Raw genomic sequence first — 15,929 nt, 5'->3', positions numbered from 1 at the left:
AGGTGTGTTGCTCTCTCTGAGGGTGAAAGAAGTGGATTATGTTCGGTCAGCTCCGGCCAGATCAAAGAAAGAGTGTGACAGGAACCGAGAAACTTCTGAGAATATGCAAGCAAGCATGTGCACACACACACACACACACACACACACACTTTGGCAGAGGACTGCCTGTCAGAATGCCAAAGAAATTACTCTCTAAGCTCTCCATAAATTTACTTTGAAGGAGTTCTGACTGGCTAATTGCTTGTATGGAAAATACTCACAAGAGAAAACACACACACACACCTGCACCGCACAATCTCAAAGCCCCATATTTGTAATCACAATCGTGACAAAAGAATTGGAAGGAAACACAGCACCACTGGCATTAATTAAAGAGAATCATATTTTATGAAGCAATTCTCAGGAAGTAAGTGCAGCACTGACCCTCCAGCCCCACCCCAGACAGACAATGTCAAATAAACTAACACATTTAAATTAGGGCATAGACCAGACCAGTCTGGGCTAGGAGCAACATCACCCTACTAGCAACCCGCCTTAGCAACCCGTAAGTCGGCCTATAGGGTTGGCGAGGTTACTAGAGCAGAACTGGGCCTTGTACGATGCTGAAAACACACACACACACACTGGTATCTGTGGGTACATGTGCCCTGTCACTGTGTAGGAGACGCTTTTCATGGTGCAACATGCAGACCCTCGACCTGGTGAGGACAACGTGTGGCACTCCTGTGTTTCCTTGATATAATTCATGGCCGATTCAGCCAATGAAGACCCTGTTTGAATTCTGGAGCACCACACATATTGCTTCCCAGGTAACGGGCCAATAGAGAGAGGGGATGAGCTCGAGGCTGCACCGGGATCTCTTACAAACTCAGAAACTGGCCTGGAGCACACTGCACTAGGCTGGACTGGACTGTTCAATTCGTACAATTTGACCAGACAGTAAATGTGACAAATCAAAACAGATAAGGACAACAAGGTAAATCAAAAGCGGAGCAAGTCAGCAAAGTAAAACAAATTGAACCTGACAACTCTGAACAGGAATTGATGGATCAGAACAGGCAGGACAGTGCGAAGCAGAGTGCAAGACTATATCGCAAACTCAAGAAACGGACAGCTCGAAACAGGCAGAACAGTGATTGTACTTAACTTCCTCCGTGAACCAAATTGTCCACAAAAGACTCGTTTTCAAGAAATTCGAGTGGTATCAGTGTGTGTGGCCTGGCGTGCATCGTGAAGCCACACGTGTGCCTGTGTGGGATGATCGGACTACTTGAGGCGGTGCTTTAGATTGCAGCTGAGTGAGGGCTAGAGGAAGATGAGGATCATTGGCTGAGTGATGTGTGTTAAATATGCATGCACAGCAAAAATGTGAGTGAATGAGGGGTTTTTTCCGAAATAGCGGGAGTGGAAAAAAACTGAGAGAGAGTGAAGGAGAGAATTACAGAAGCATGCTGCAGTGGGCTTTTTCAAATCATTAGTGCTCATGCAATACACACAGAGTAAATGGCATGTACCCTCTCCACGTAGAACATTCAATACGAGAAATACACACGCAGAGACACGGGTGTGTCCTGACTGGTTGGAGTCGATCGGTGATATGGAGCTTTTGGGATTACATGCAGGGCGGCACAAACTGATGATTTACAGATTAGGTGATCAACATGATATCAACACTTTATCGTAGCCACTTCAAGCAAAAACCAGTCCAGTCTAGATCAGCATCGACAGCAGACACTCTGCCGCCTCGCGGCCCCTCGGCCCCTCGGCGCTCTTCCGACGTGAGCTTTTAAAAATATTTCACCTTACACTGATTATGGTCGGGACTGAGCACAGAGGAGCATAGCAGATTTTGACCAGTGCTTTGGAGAAAGTGAAGGACATTATGCTATATTACCCAGCAGGCACCAGGTGGTGGCGGTGCGGAGGACATCATGGCAACGCCATGAAAATGCCATGGCAACACCATAGCAACTGTGGCCTCATTTGCTCGCTGGTGGTGTGGTACAGCCCAGACTTGCTACAGTGGCATGGTCGTCAGATATACACTTCAGTCACATAAGTAATAGTAACATTGTTCATTAATTATTTCATCAATTAAATAATTGATCATCATCATCATCATCATCAACAATCAGTCAAAAGGAGCAAGAACACAGTATCTACTGGTCTCTGTTTTTTGCTAAGTGAGAGACAGACAGGGGAATGAGCGGAGTTAAAAACAAAGCGATCGGAGGAAAAAAGCAAAAGGTCAATGTTAATTAACAGAGTGGTGTGATCACCATTTGACGACACTTTAGAAGAGGAGAGGTGGAGAATGCTTGTTCATGAAAACCAGAAGGAGCTCCAGAGGAGAGCAGGAGAAAGCAAAAGGGACAGCAGACTGTGAGAGAAACTGATGTGTAAAAGCAGCGAGTGTCAAAAAGTAATGTTAGGTAGTACGAGAGGAGTGATAATAGCTATAGTAGATACAGATGAATAGAGAGTTTAGACTTTTACTTGTCTTTTTTGTCACAGGCACTAATGTCTTCACAGTCATATAGGAGGAATCGAAATTCAAAAATCATTTCAGTGTCTAGAATCGCTACAAAGCTAAAACATTTAAAACTATTTCATCTAACACTTCCTCCAAATATACCAAACTTAACTAATATATATATATACCTGTATGTATATATATATGTATATATTTATTTGTACATATATATTTCTTTATAGATAAATGATATAATTCAAATGATAATAAATACAATAAAATATCTCAGGTAAATCACAGTATAACATGGTACATTCTCAAAAACATAGTATATTTTAATATATTCTTTTTTCTTAGCATAAAATAAATCCAACAAAAATAAGCAAGAGGGTTTTTTAAGAGTCACTTCTGTTCATGCAGTCACAGACTTAAGTATTAGCGCCTCAATAGAAATCAATAATGCTCAATGACACACCAGGTTTAAGCCCTGTTGATTGGTTGAACATGTCTGTGTTCTACACAGAAAGCAGTCGAACTGTAAGCATTTGCTACAATTCACCAGACAACCCTCCCACCACAAATCTCTTTGATTTCATTCAGCTAAACATGCAATGATTCTGGGGCTTTCCAAACGACGGGAAAAGGCAAAAGCATTTCTCTAAAAACAAAAGTTTTTAGATGTTCTTTTTAAAAAGTATTGCCCCACGCAGACTTAGAAAAAAAGCAATCCATGTGCAGATAAAAGGTACAGTCTGCCTTCATTGAAAGGCAAAGGAGAAAAGGGGGGAATTGAGAAGTTCAACTAACCCTTCGATCTGTGACGACATGCACAAACACAACGCACAGTCCCTCACATAGTAGGTCGACACCCCCACCCCAACCCCCCTCTTTCTAGCCATTATCAACAGCATCCAAAAAGCTACAAAGTCTAAAAGTAGGTGTATTTTTTGCTACATCATGTCAAAGCTACATTCAACTACAATAGAAGAAGAGCTTGGCTGTGGCTGGTCTTAGTGTGAGAAATGAGGTGGATATGTTGAAAATGGAGTGTATGCATTGCAATGCTGGCAACATTGGCACCGTTTACACAGTAGATGGCTTTTGGCACAGCGCACAGAAGGCCCAATGCTACAGTTCACTATTCTGCCTTGAACACATAGCATGCTGTATTCATATTGGTCAGCCGGAGCCAGGTGCAGTGGACTTGAACTCGTTTATTACAATCGCATCTGACCAAATTAGATTAAACTGATCCCCCCCAAAAGGAACATCAGTGAAGATGTGGAACATCTGACTCTTGCTGAAACAAATGATCTCCAGGAAAAACAATTGCAATGTCTCAGATGCAAACAGATGTGCCATTGCATTGCTGTCACATTGAAGGTGGGAATATTGCTCAAAGTCAAACAGTCATCTGATGATCTCGATTACAGGACTTATTACTGACTGCATTCTGTCAAGTCTCAGCTATCGTATACACGCGCCTCAAATTGTAACTTTAAACATTCACAGTATATCGTTCAGTCTTATTTGCCAAAAGGAAATCGTCAAAGCACAAGATCATTACCTCACTCATCTATGGAACTTTGTTATTTGAACCTTCGTAACAGTGAATTTTATTGTCCATAATAGCAACATGAGTTAACATCAAGTGAATAGTTTTCCAAACATCAGCAAATTATACTACCTGTAAATTGTGCGGTTACAACTGTGGCACGGGTGTCTGAAAAATACAATGAATGTTGTGCTTCATATAATCCATCATCTACAAACTCTGCCAAGACACAATATTGAAGTGAAATACAATGATATCCTATGAGAGCTTTAACAATGCACCGCACTTGGTTTCAATAATTCCTCTGAATAAATCCGACTGGCAACTTTTATAAAAATAATAAAGTTCATAGCTGCACACTCTTTGCTCTGTATCATGTCGCTACAATTATTAAACTTACAAGCCTCTTGCACAATTGTCTCCAAAGCGTACTTGAATATTATGCAGCCATCTAGTGCCAATTACAGATATTGCACCATTCATCCCTTTGATCCACTAACATGATGGTGAATTATGCGTTGTTCACATGTGGAAAGAAAAGACGGTGCTTTATCTATGAAAACAAATGACTTTGAAATCAATCTTGCTTTAAAGCTGTTGAGTGGAATTTTGGCACTGCTATTGGATCATTCCCACTTCCAACACTAGCCACATCCAGCCTCCTCTTTATTAAAACACTAACACAGTGAGAGAAATATATTGATAGAATAAAAAAGAGGGCATGGGGAGAAAAGTCTGAGTAAGAAATTAAAGAATAGACAGACAAAAAGAAATCTGCTACATGTCTTTTTTTGTTATTGTCGTTTCTCTTTTTAAAGTTCAGTTTGTTGTTCAAATACTTTGATACTCAAGTGTGTTCGAGCTCTGGTTGGAACAGAGGTGACATGACAGGCTCCAACAGGGAGAAGGAGAAGGAGGTTCCTGTTCCATCTGATTGGTTAAAAGGGTTTCTAGTAAAACATGACATCGCGTAGATGGTCCTGGGGTCGAGCTAGATGAGTCTGATGGTGTCAAAGGAGGTCAAAGGGCTCATAATGAGCACTGTCCTCGCTGCCCAGTGAAAGGTGATCAGGCAGACACAGTGCATGAAAGAGTTGACTGCATTGCTTTTCATATCAAGTGGTTTACAAAAGGGAGGAAGAGGGGGCAGTCTCTCCAAGACCAAGAAGCAGTCCACCGATCCAGTTCAAAAGCCAACAGCCAATGAGGACAGGCAGCCAGAGTCTATCGAGTAAACACTGGCATCTTTTGGGAGAGGGTGGGTTTCTCCACATCCCACCGAGGTGTGTTCTCAAAGCCAGAGGGAGGGAGACGTTTTGAGCACATATCTGTGTGTGTGTGTGTGTGTGTGTGTCTTCGTGCATGTGTGTGTTTGTGTGTACAAACATGACATCATTACTCACAAGCTGCAGACTACTCTTATCCATAGTTGTGACTCGGGGAGGGGAGGAGAACCGAAGATGACATCACAAAGCTCAATTCTGAGCGGAGAAGAAGTTCAGGAGCTCCCGCCCTCAGTGACGCTGTATCGCCTTCACTCTCGTCGTCACGGGAACCATCCAAACGGATGTAGCTCACCCTGGTGTGACGTCTCACTGTCGCCCTCACGAGAACGCCGACGATTGAGCGGGCGGCGGCGGAGCTGCTCTCGCACAGAGTGCTGCTCGCAGTAGAAACACTGTCCGTACGAGTTCCCGCAGTGATGGTTGCTAATTGATCACCTGTGTTCACCAAGGCAGCAATATCTCTGGCATCCTCTCTGGCTCCAGCTGCCGTGGCACCACGGTTCTCAACAGCGATGGTGCTGGCTCCCACGTCTCCCTCTCTCCTCTCCCCCTGTCATACCTCGCTCTCCAGGCTGGAGAAGTGGGCCGACCCTCGGCGAGAGCACAGGCTCTTGGCTTTGAGTGGCAGGTGTGGGGAGTAGAACCTCCGTGGCTGTGGCACAGAGCGCAGTCTCTGGTACTGGAGTTTGGCACTGGCCGAAGCCTGTGCCTGGCCCACCATTCCTACCCCTGCTGGTGGTGAGACAGAGGATGAGGAGGGTGGAGGCGGGATGGGCATCGGTAGGGAGCTTGGAGACATGGACGGCTGGGGTGGCGACGGCGAGGGCTGAGGCGGGTGGTCCGTGGGCTGTGTGCTGAGGCTGAGGTTAGATTGGCTGCCTGATTTGGCCTGACTGGGATCTGGTTTTGGGGGCAAAGGCTTGGGGCGGGAGCCCCCGCTGAAGCTGTGGCAGTGGGGGATCAGCTCTTCCTGGCTGTGAGACAGCGCCGTGGTCCCTCTCTTGGAGTGGGAGGTGTGCGAGCGACTGTGAGGATGTGGGTACGGATGGGGTTGGGGGTAAAGGCTGCAGGAACACATGGTGGCCCGGCCTGCTTCTTCCCCTCTGTTTCTAGCTCGCCCCTTGCTCTTCCCTCCTCCACTCTTCCACTTCTTCTCTCCCTTCACAGGGATCTTGTCCATAGACCAGTACCTCCGAGGTGGAGGGAAGGCCGCGGGGGGCGGCGGCCACTGTGAGCCGAGCCCTCCGCTCCCTCCTCCTGAGCCCCAACCTACTCCTGGCCCTGAGCCCCAGAAATCAGCACCGATCCATCCCTCTGCCCGAGTTCCTATTAAAGAATCATCCCGACTGTTGATGCTGCCCCTTTTCTCTCTGGAGGGGTAGGTGCCAAAGAACCAGCCTCCTCCCCCTAAGCCCCCTATCCCTGTGCTGCTTCCCCTTGCACCTCCTTCCCAGTATCTTTCAAAACGACCAAACTCCCCTGTAGAGCCCTCGTCTGAATAACTGTCCTCTGCCCGGGCCCTGTCCCTCTCTGACTCGGACACTGCCCCTCTACCTGCTCGCCTTCCCCGATGCCCCACCTGCTGCCTCACTCTCTCCCTTTCCTCCTCTTCCTTATCCTCCTCCACGTTATCGTCAACCTCAGAGTCCCACTCAGGGAAGGAAAGGCCTTCTCTTGTCTGTGCTTTCTCTTTTTCATAATGCATCAACAAAGGACGCCGCTCCCGACTGTCGTCTTTGTCCAACCCACCACTTCTTCTCCGATTGGAGGATGGAAGGAGTGGGTGGAGGGATGTTGGAGGAGTATTAGAATCAACACCTCTCCCATTAACCCAAAATTTCACAGATGCGGGGAGTTTGTTGAGGTTCGAGTAACGCTTATTGGGGAAACGATGTCTAGAATGAGAGCGTGAGGATTTGGGACGCCTCTCCCTGTTTCTGCTGCTGTCCTCCTGTTCCCTGTCATTGCCTTCATCCCCTTCTCTCCTTCCTCTCTCCCTCTCTCCTTCCCATGAATCCCGTCCCTTCTCCCCAAATGTGCTCCTATACTGCGCAGAGAAGGAGTAGTCTTGTAGTTCTCCTTCCCTCTCTCCTTCTTCCTCCCCTTCCCTCTCTGGCTCTACATCTCCCTCTTCTGGCTCAGAGTGTCTTCCCCCAATTGATTTATTCCTTTTCTTTGTCTTAAGCTCCTTTTTCTTCTTCTTTTTTACCTTTCGCCGCTTCCTTTCTCTCTCGCGCTCTCTTTCCCTTTCTTCCCTCTTTTTCCTCTTTTTGTTCTTTTTCTTCTTCTTCTTTTCTTTTTCCTTCTCTTTTCTCCTCTTCTTTTCCCTTTTTTGCCTCTCGGCATCGCCACCCTCTCCACTCCTCTCCCTCTCGCTCCAGCTCGCCCACCATTCTTGGAGCTGAGACAGTTGGCTTCCGCCTCTCTCCCTCTCTCGTTCCCTTTCTCTGTCACCCCAGGATGTGTGTGGTTTCCTGGGGGGTACGGGTGGCGGCAGGCGCCCATGGCTGAGGGAACGAGGCCGGATGATTGAGCGTTCCCTCTCCCTCCCCCTGCCGAGGAGGAGGCTTGACTCTTCGGTCAGCTCCTCATCGTTGTCGTCGTCTTCTCCATCTATTCCTCCAGTCCTGTCCTGTGTGCTCCTAGATGAGCTGTAAGAGTAGGTGGGAGAGGTGGAGCGCGACGATGAGGCAGATGAGGACGTGGTTGTGGACGAGGTGGTCGACGAAGAGGAGGAGGACGTATAGTGCAAAGATGCAGAGGGCGAAGGAGGGGTGTAAGAGGGGCTGAGGGGTACTGGCACAGGAAGTGAGAGCGGGGGAGAGAGGGGGCGTGCCCGCCTCCCTCCTCCCTCCCTCACTCCATCTCGTGCTCCTCCCCTCTGCCCCAGGGGCAGAATGTTCTCATACAGCGGCCCTCCAGCCTCTTTGGGCTTCTTGGGCCTACGCTTCCTCCAGAAGGATGAGGGGAGAGGGGGAGAGGGGTGTGGCAGCGGAGGTGTAGGAGGCAGAGGGGCCTGACTCTTAGGCTGCAATCTGGGAGTGCCCAGAGGTTTAACGGCCCCTTTCCCCTGACCTCCGCTGCCACCTCCCACCACCCTCTTCCCCACCCCGTGGTCCATGCCCTTCTCTGAATAGAAGGCCACACTGGCTGGAGGGGGCTGGGGGTGGCCCCTGGGCATAGTCTTGGGGGTCTGGGACCCTGCCTGCTGCTCCATGCAGGGTCCCAGTCCCTCAGGGTCAATGGGACCATAGTATCTCTTATAGCCTTCAAGTCCCCCACCCCCTCCAGCAGTCGAAGCCCAGTTTGGTGGGACTTTCTGAGCAAAGGGTCCCATGTCAGTGATGGCCCCCCTTACAGCCATTGGGTTGGTGGCTGCAGCAGTTTTGGGCAGCCTCCAGCGATCCACCACAGCCAGTCTGCGATCTGGCCGGGGCAGGAAGGTGGAGCAAGGGAGGGGTGCGCCAGCAATGGGGGCGTTGGAGGGACCCAGTGCTGTCCCAGAATGCACCACGGTGGGAGGAGAGCCCGGTAGAGGTGTTTTGTAGACGGGCTGTGGTTGCTGCTGTTGCGGTGGTTGCTGCTGTTGCGCCTTGGCAATGACTGGATTGGTCATAGACGTTGAGACAACATGTAGCTGGGATGGAACTGTGACCATTGCTGTGTGGTGATGAGTGGGCAAAGATTTAGCTCCACCTGGTGCCGTTTCATCCTCAAAGCTACAGCAACTGTACATGCCCTGAGAAAAAGAGAGCACAAATAAAGACCACAGTGTAAGGAACACAGACTGCAGATATCGTGCCACATATGTACAAAAGGCATTGTGTTATTGTACGTACAAGAGAGATAGAGCGACAGAAAAAGAGGAGAGAGGAAAATTGTGAAACAAAAGTGCATTCATTTTTCAATGGGAATGCAAGATTGCTCTTTTCAGATAAACATCCATTCCTATTTTTAGTAAAGCTGTGTATCGTTTGGTTAATATAATTGCATACATAAATGCATACATTAAAACCATAGTGGTGAAAAAGGATGCATTACTATCAGTGAAGCTACAATAATCACATGCGCATGGTGTGGGCTGCTTCTATCAAGGTCACTGTCAAAGGAACAGGATATCCAGGGTGTGAGCGGGATTGAATTTCAATTAATTTCCCAAATTGACTGAGTGGAATTGAATTGACCCTGGAGCTCACACTTTCGAAGACTCACACTCAGGCATGAACACACATGTTCTCACACAGTATGTGCACAACATTACCGCTCCAACCATATAGACTAACATAGTTTAATGGCACTAAATTGTTGAAAGATCCCAAAATGATCAAAGTAAAATATTAGCAGCAGAAATGTGGATTTACAACTTTCCTAAAACACGTAACAGAATGTCTGCAAAACAGCGAGACATTTTAGTGTGCAAGTTCTGAAAAACCACACACACACACACACACAATAGACAAACACACTTACCCTGCTAATTGCCAGGAGAAAGTCCAATTTGCCTGAACTGGTGGCCATGCAGTGGCGAAGCTTCCAGTAGATCAAGTGTTCCCAAGCAAACACCAGCAAACTGAGGCCCATAGCCACCAGCAGCATGTAGAAGACCCCAGCCATGTTGTCAATATCCAGTTTACTGCTCATCACCTCAATTTTGTCATTATGGCAGATTCCTGATAGCCAGAGGCGCTCCAGCATCTCAATCTCATCTGGAAAGGGATGTGTGTGTTGGGAGGGAGAGGAAAAAAGGAAATGGATGAGGTTAAAAGGCAGTAATAGTAGAAGATAAAAGAGAGAAGATGGAGAGAGTGGAAGAGGATGGAAATGCATAATACAAATATAAAGTAAGACAGAACAAGACACGTAGGGGATAAGAGAAAAGAGAGGGGATCATGTTAGATACAAGAAGAATTAAGGCTGGGGGGTTTAGGGGTTATTTCAAGGTTGTAGAGACAGACAGACAGACAAATGGAGACAGGGGCGATAGATAGTGACAGAGGCCACACAGGGAGACAGAAAGACTAATAATAAGCACTAAAGTACAGGTCTACGGTATTGCTTGCTGTTTGCCCATCATCCAATGTGACTTCTCAAGGTCAGAGGTCAGTATAGAAAAAATCAGCACTGTGTCCAAAGTAACAAAGAGGAAGGAGCCTCAGACGGAGAGAGAGAGAGTCCAAAACAATAAAGTAGCACAGAGAAGTAAAATGGCACAGACAACCTAATCTCAACGTTGTAACCCAGAGTAAATGAGGAGGGGGGAAGGGGAGGCCAGGAGCCACAGTCAGATGGTTGGATAGGTTGAACAAGCATGAAAGAGAGCGAGAGGGGTAATGAGAGTTTGGAAGAACGTCTCAGAAAAAAGAGAGAGGGTGCGGCATTCTCTCTCTCTGTCCACGAAAGCATCAGGGGAAATGAGACAGACAGAGAGGTAGAGGGAGCTGGAACAAGGGAAGAAGAGATGGAGGACGAGAGGCTGAGATTGTGTCATTATGACAAACAGCGGGGAAACTCCTCAGCTTGGAGAGGATGAGTGGAGAGAAAGTGGCAAAAATGTGACGAGAGAGAGAAAGAGAGAGAGAGAGAGACATAGATAGAAAGAGACAGAGAGAGCGACAGACAGAGGCAGAGGAAGAAGATCATAATCATTTAATTGTGCTGAAGGGATGGTCAGAATCTCCATCAAGGTGGTAAGCTCTGGGAGATTCAAGATTCCACTCCGTTAAACTACCAGGAACCAACCAAGACCACTTTACTCACCACTCTGCCTTTTCATGCACGTATCTCACTGGCCTACAGAGTCTGAGCTGCCCTGCTAAAGCTGTGATTGGCTGCGCGGGCTGCTGGTGTAACCATAGTAATGGACAGCCTGAGGATGCAGCGTATGATTCATGACTGAATTAAAGAGCTGTATTCTTCAAAATAACTCTTAATGCCATAATCTTTCACGAACACCGAAGAAAGATGAGCATCACTGCAATAACCAGGTCTGCAGGTAGCATTATATCATTTTTTTGATTTGACTTTATTGCATATTTAAGTCTCTGAACTATGTTTAGGTAAAACTGCTGAAGCAGGGTTTAAAAGCAGACAAGTCAAGCATCCACTCGCAACACTACACTGCTCTGCTTAAACTCAAGCTGTAGCTTTCTCATTGGTGCCATCATTAGCCACGCTTAGAGATGAAGCCGGCCCAGTCATCTGTGTGATCTGGCTAATGTGTCTCCTGTAGAACATCATTAGCCAATCAGCCGTGGCCTCCAGCTACAGCAAGAGATGGACACAGAGCTGCTGCAGCCCACTGGCAGCAGACTCAGGTAACAATTCCCCGTCTCACATTCATTCATACACACATTCATTCATACACACATTCATTCATACACACATTCATTCATGCACACATTCATCCATACACACATTCATTCATACACACATTCATTCACACACACATTCATTCATACACACATTCATTCATACACACATTCATTCATACACACATTCATTCATACACACATACATTCCAAGACACAAAGGTCTGTTTTTAACTCCGGAGCACAGCCCCATTGAAGAGGATATAACGGTGTCATTGACCTTCAGTAGCCGCTCTGTGTCCAAACAGGAGCCTGATGTGAAAACAGCAAGTGTGTTAGTGAAGGGTACAGATAAACAGGTACTCTCATGTCTGTCCTCCACTTCACAACACCCAGTCGAATCCTTTCTCTAAGCTCTAAGTCTCATCTCCTGGCTTTCTTGCCATTTGACTTGCAGTGATTCATCTTGTGCTTCGTCGTCTCCCTCTTTCGCGATCTGACTCTTTCTCACTGTGCCGGTTTCTTCCCTCCCCTAGGCCTCTGTGATGGCAGTTGTCTCTACCTCTCAGTCGCAGCCAGCTCAGTCCTGCCAAATCTGACAGGGGTGTCAAATCCACACTACACCTTTGTCGTTTCTGGCAGGTCAGGTCAGCTAGAGCTGGCGCACTGCAAACACAGAGCTGGCATCCCACCACAAAGACATTATTTATTAAAGGAAACTGTATTTGTGTGTCTGTGTGTGTATGTAGATGCAGAAGTGCCTGCATGCATGGTTGCGTTTTGCCAGATATGGCATGATGCCAGATATGTTCAGAGATGCTGAGCTCCACAGTTGTTGAGCAGTAAAGCGTGACCCGTATAACCCTGTGCTTTTATCATAACTTGACAAACCTCTCGGCATTCATTACAAGATCTCAGGGGGAAAAAGAAGAAAAAAACACCCTTACAGTCAAGAACTGCAAACCCATATTCTCAAATTTTTTTTTACTCACTGAATAATATATTCTAGGAATCAAAACCCTGACACTGTGCAAAAAATAGAAGTGGATCTGATAAGAAGGAAAAGGCAAATCTTGCCACTCAGCAGTTTTGCCTTTATCACGGTACAAGTTGTAGTGCTCTCAATGGACCTTCTCTAAAGCTGTGGTATGAATCACCAGAGGCAGCAAAAAGGAGAACAATACACTCCCAGGGTTGACAAAGCAGCGGCGGACTCTTCTCTAGTGGCCCCCTAATGCAGTTGTAAAACGATATGATTCGACATGGCAAGGTACATAATGATGTAACACTGTGACATGATTTAGCTCGGCTGAAGGTGTGATGCCAAGTCCTTGAGCCGCGGGGCGATTGTTGAGATGCAGCCTTTGAGGGCACGCTGAATGTGAGCCCCCACCCTCCCTCCGTCTACATCGAAAAACCAACTAATCCTCTTCCTTAGTAATCCACTCCAATAATGCCTGCCTACAACTAGAACCTCCAGCATTCAACACCAGCCGGGAACGAGATCCATCCAGCGAACACAGCTGATGTTCAGAGCTTTTGCTCCATAGAACAGAAGCAAGGACAAAGGAATGTGCCACGAATTAAAGAAACAACGGACATAGCATGTCAAGGCTGTCTGGGCTCTCTGTTTTATTACACGCACGCACCTCCTTTTGCACGTCCAACTATTCAGCCCCAGACACCGGTCTTATTTAATGGATCTTGGCACCAAATTGGTATTTTCAGTGTGTAAGCAGCTGAAATGTTCGTGTGCCAGAAACAGCTAACGGGCTTTGTCCGCCACGCCATAAGCAAAGCTGATTTAAAACACAAGGAAAAGCCAAACAAGCAGCATCCGATGGAGAGAATAAACGCGTGTGGCAGACTGTGTGAAATGACAATCAAGCTTTATTGCACTGACAACTATTCTAAAAACAGATTCTGTCTGTCAAAACAAGTAACTGTCCTCCCTGGATTCATCCTAGACACAAGTGTTTGCAGCAGACAAACGGCACGTTCATCATGTTCCCATATTTAATAATAATCCATTATCTGATCACTTTTACGGATTTATTTTTGCTTCCGTGTTTTTCAGGTGTTTTCTATTTGTTTTCACTGCCTGAGTCAGGATCAGCTAATCTGCTATGTGTGTGAATCTGTTACCACACTAGTTGTGATCGTCTCTTTTTGCAACTTTGATTCATACCGTTTTTTATCCATTTATAAGCCCAAGCAGGAAGAAGGGAAAGAGAGTGAAAGTCTGATAGATTGAAAGAAGTGGAAACTAGGGATGGGCATGTGGACATGTCATTTCTGCAATGTCTGAAACCAACAAATAATATTTGTAAATAATAACAAAAAATATAACGATACCCTTATATTTCCCCTCCTTTCTAGTAGCCAATAAAGACACCTACAAACGTCTTAACCAGCCACCTCACTCCATTATTCCATCGCAATTAAAACACCTTTCAGCCATTGCTCTCTCCACACCTTTTACTCCCCCCATCCACTTCACAACAACATCCTCTCATTCATCTACCCCCTGTGTCCTCCATCCACCCGACCTTGTGCGACTCTGTTGCTCGTTCCTCTGCGCTGTCATTTTACCCATAAACATCCCTCCGCCCCGCCACTGTTCTAATTATGCTCCTCTCATCCTTCCCCTCCCCATAGTTCTCACCATCTCCCACCAGCTGCAGCAGGGCCAGGTCAAGAGGACGTTTCCAGCGTGAGTTTTTGTGCAGGGCGATACCGTAGCCTGTGGTGGCAAAAACCTTCCCCGAGCCTATGGTCATCACCTAAGAACAAGGACAATGTGAAGATGTTTATTATTAAATGATCAAAACTGACAAAGAAACCAATAGACATGGCTCTAGTATATGTTCGCAAAAGTGCCAGCGTGGGTTAGTACTCACCTTACAACCTTCGTCCTTCCTGGCCATATAGTTCAATACTGCAGCATCATAAATAAAAGCATCCAGTTTCCTGTAGAGGGAGAATTCATCCGTCATTAAATGGGAAACAGGGATTGGAGGGATGGAGAGACCGGCTGAGGCATGGGAGGAGGTATAGAGGGGGATCTCTGCAATGTACCTGGGAAGAGAGTTAGGGTGCAAAGATATACTGCAGACAGGCGCACAGAATGATAGAGAGGGCATGAAAAGTTAAATCATAACAAGGAAAAGGGGGGAATGGGTGGAATAGTAAAGCAGGCTTGGTGAATAGAGCGAAATCACAAGGAGAAGAAAATAAGGCAGAGATCGGGGTAAGATGTGTGAGGAAGAGGGAGCGGGAAGGTGGGGGTTGAGGAGGCAGAGGGGAGGAGGATGGGGATTTATACGGTGCGAAGAGAGCAGTGACAGGGAGAGAGAGAGGGGGAAAAAGATTTACACACTTCAGGGGGAAAAGACATGGGAAAGAGCCAGAGAGTGATGAGGATTATAAAGTTTAAATACAGTCACATGGAGAAAGTACACTGGGAGGGGAAAGAATGGACCTAAAAAGAGACGGATAAAAAAAAAAGAAATGGTAAGATGAGAGGAAGAGGAAGATAAGCACTAAGGAAGAGAGTTTCTCATTTTTGTGCATGTTAACACTGAGTTATAAGGGACAGAGGTTTAGATAAAGTAAACTGGGATTATTCAACACATGACAGGTAAAAGAGATTCTAATAGAATCTGAAAGGGGGAAATGCTGCTTGCACTGTATATTGTGTGTGTGTGTGTGTGTGTGTGTGTGGGGGGGGGGGGGGGTAAAGAGAGAGAGAGATATATAGGTGAGTATATGTATCGGTGAGAGAATCTGTGCAGGAAAGCACGAAGTGTGACAAAAGATGTGAAGTGTTACTCAGGTTTGAAAAGAATGTCCCTGTGAATGACGGCCGGATAGAGAGAGACACTCAAACAACACGGACGAGAACGGCAGCAGGTACGACTCAACAAAGTCATATACACAACATAAATGTCGGTTGATTTCTCATGAATTGATGTAAATACAGTAAATACAGTAGGGTTTGTAGACCTTGCGTGTATGTTTCAGCATCTGAACAGCAGGAGCGATTTATCTAATTTTTTTTCACTAACACCCTTTTTTACTAATTGCTATTGAAAGTCATCATGTCAAACCTTTAAAGAAACTTATTAAACTCATATGCTACGTATTTTCATCACCATCTTTTAATATCGTGGGATGCTAAATCAAATATTTAGAAAAATATATTTTAAGAATCCTGATTTTTAGTTGTGGAGTTGAGTTTGAAGACGTTTAAAAAAACAACCATATATTTAATAAATCTAAATAAATAAATAAGCGCTAGGTTGTTG

General features: G+C 46.2%; 1 protein-coding gene across 1 annotated transcript in view; it reads right to left on the bottom strand.

Moving 5' to 3' along the window:
- Positions 1-7,505: 7,505 nt before the first annotated feature.
- Positions 7,506-15,929, bottom strand: part of LOC130213250 (glutamate receptor ionotropic, NMDA 2D) — a gene marked incomplete at its 3' end in the record, with an annotated part of 30,789 nt that continues 22,365 nt past the window's right edge. Inside the window, exons 13-17 of the mRNA XM_056444727.1 lie at positions 14,523-14,592; positions 14,288-14,405; positions 9,785-10,020; positions 8,486-9,053; positions 7,506-8,377 (exon numbers count right to left, since the gene is read on the bottom strand). Of these exons, the coding sequence (XP_056300702.1) occupies positions 7,506-8,377; positions 8,486-9,053; positions 9,785-10,020; positions 14,288-14,405; positions 14,523-14,592 (1,864 nt within the window). The remainder of the gene's footprint in view (positions 8,378-8,485; positions 9,054-9,784; positions 10,021-14,287; positions 14,406-14,522; positions 14,593-15,929) is intronic.

The sequence above is a fragment of the Pseudoliparis swirei genome, chromosome 22, assembly GCF_029220125.1.
Source record: "Pseudoliparis swirei isolate HS2019 ecotype Mariana Trench chromosome 22, NWPU_hadal_v1, whole genome shotgun sequence".
NCBI lineage: Eukaryota > Metazoa > Chordata > Actinopteri > Perciformes > Liparidae > Pseudoliparis > Pseudoliparis swirei.
The sequence above is the reverse complement of the archived record's forward strand: the minus strand, read 5'-3'. Positions and strand labels throughout refer to the sequence as shown.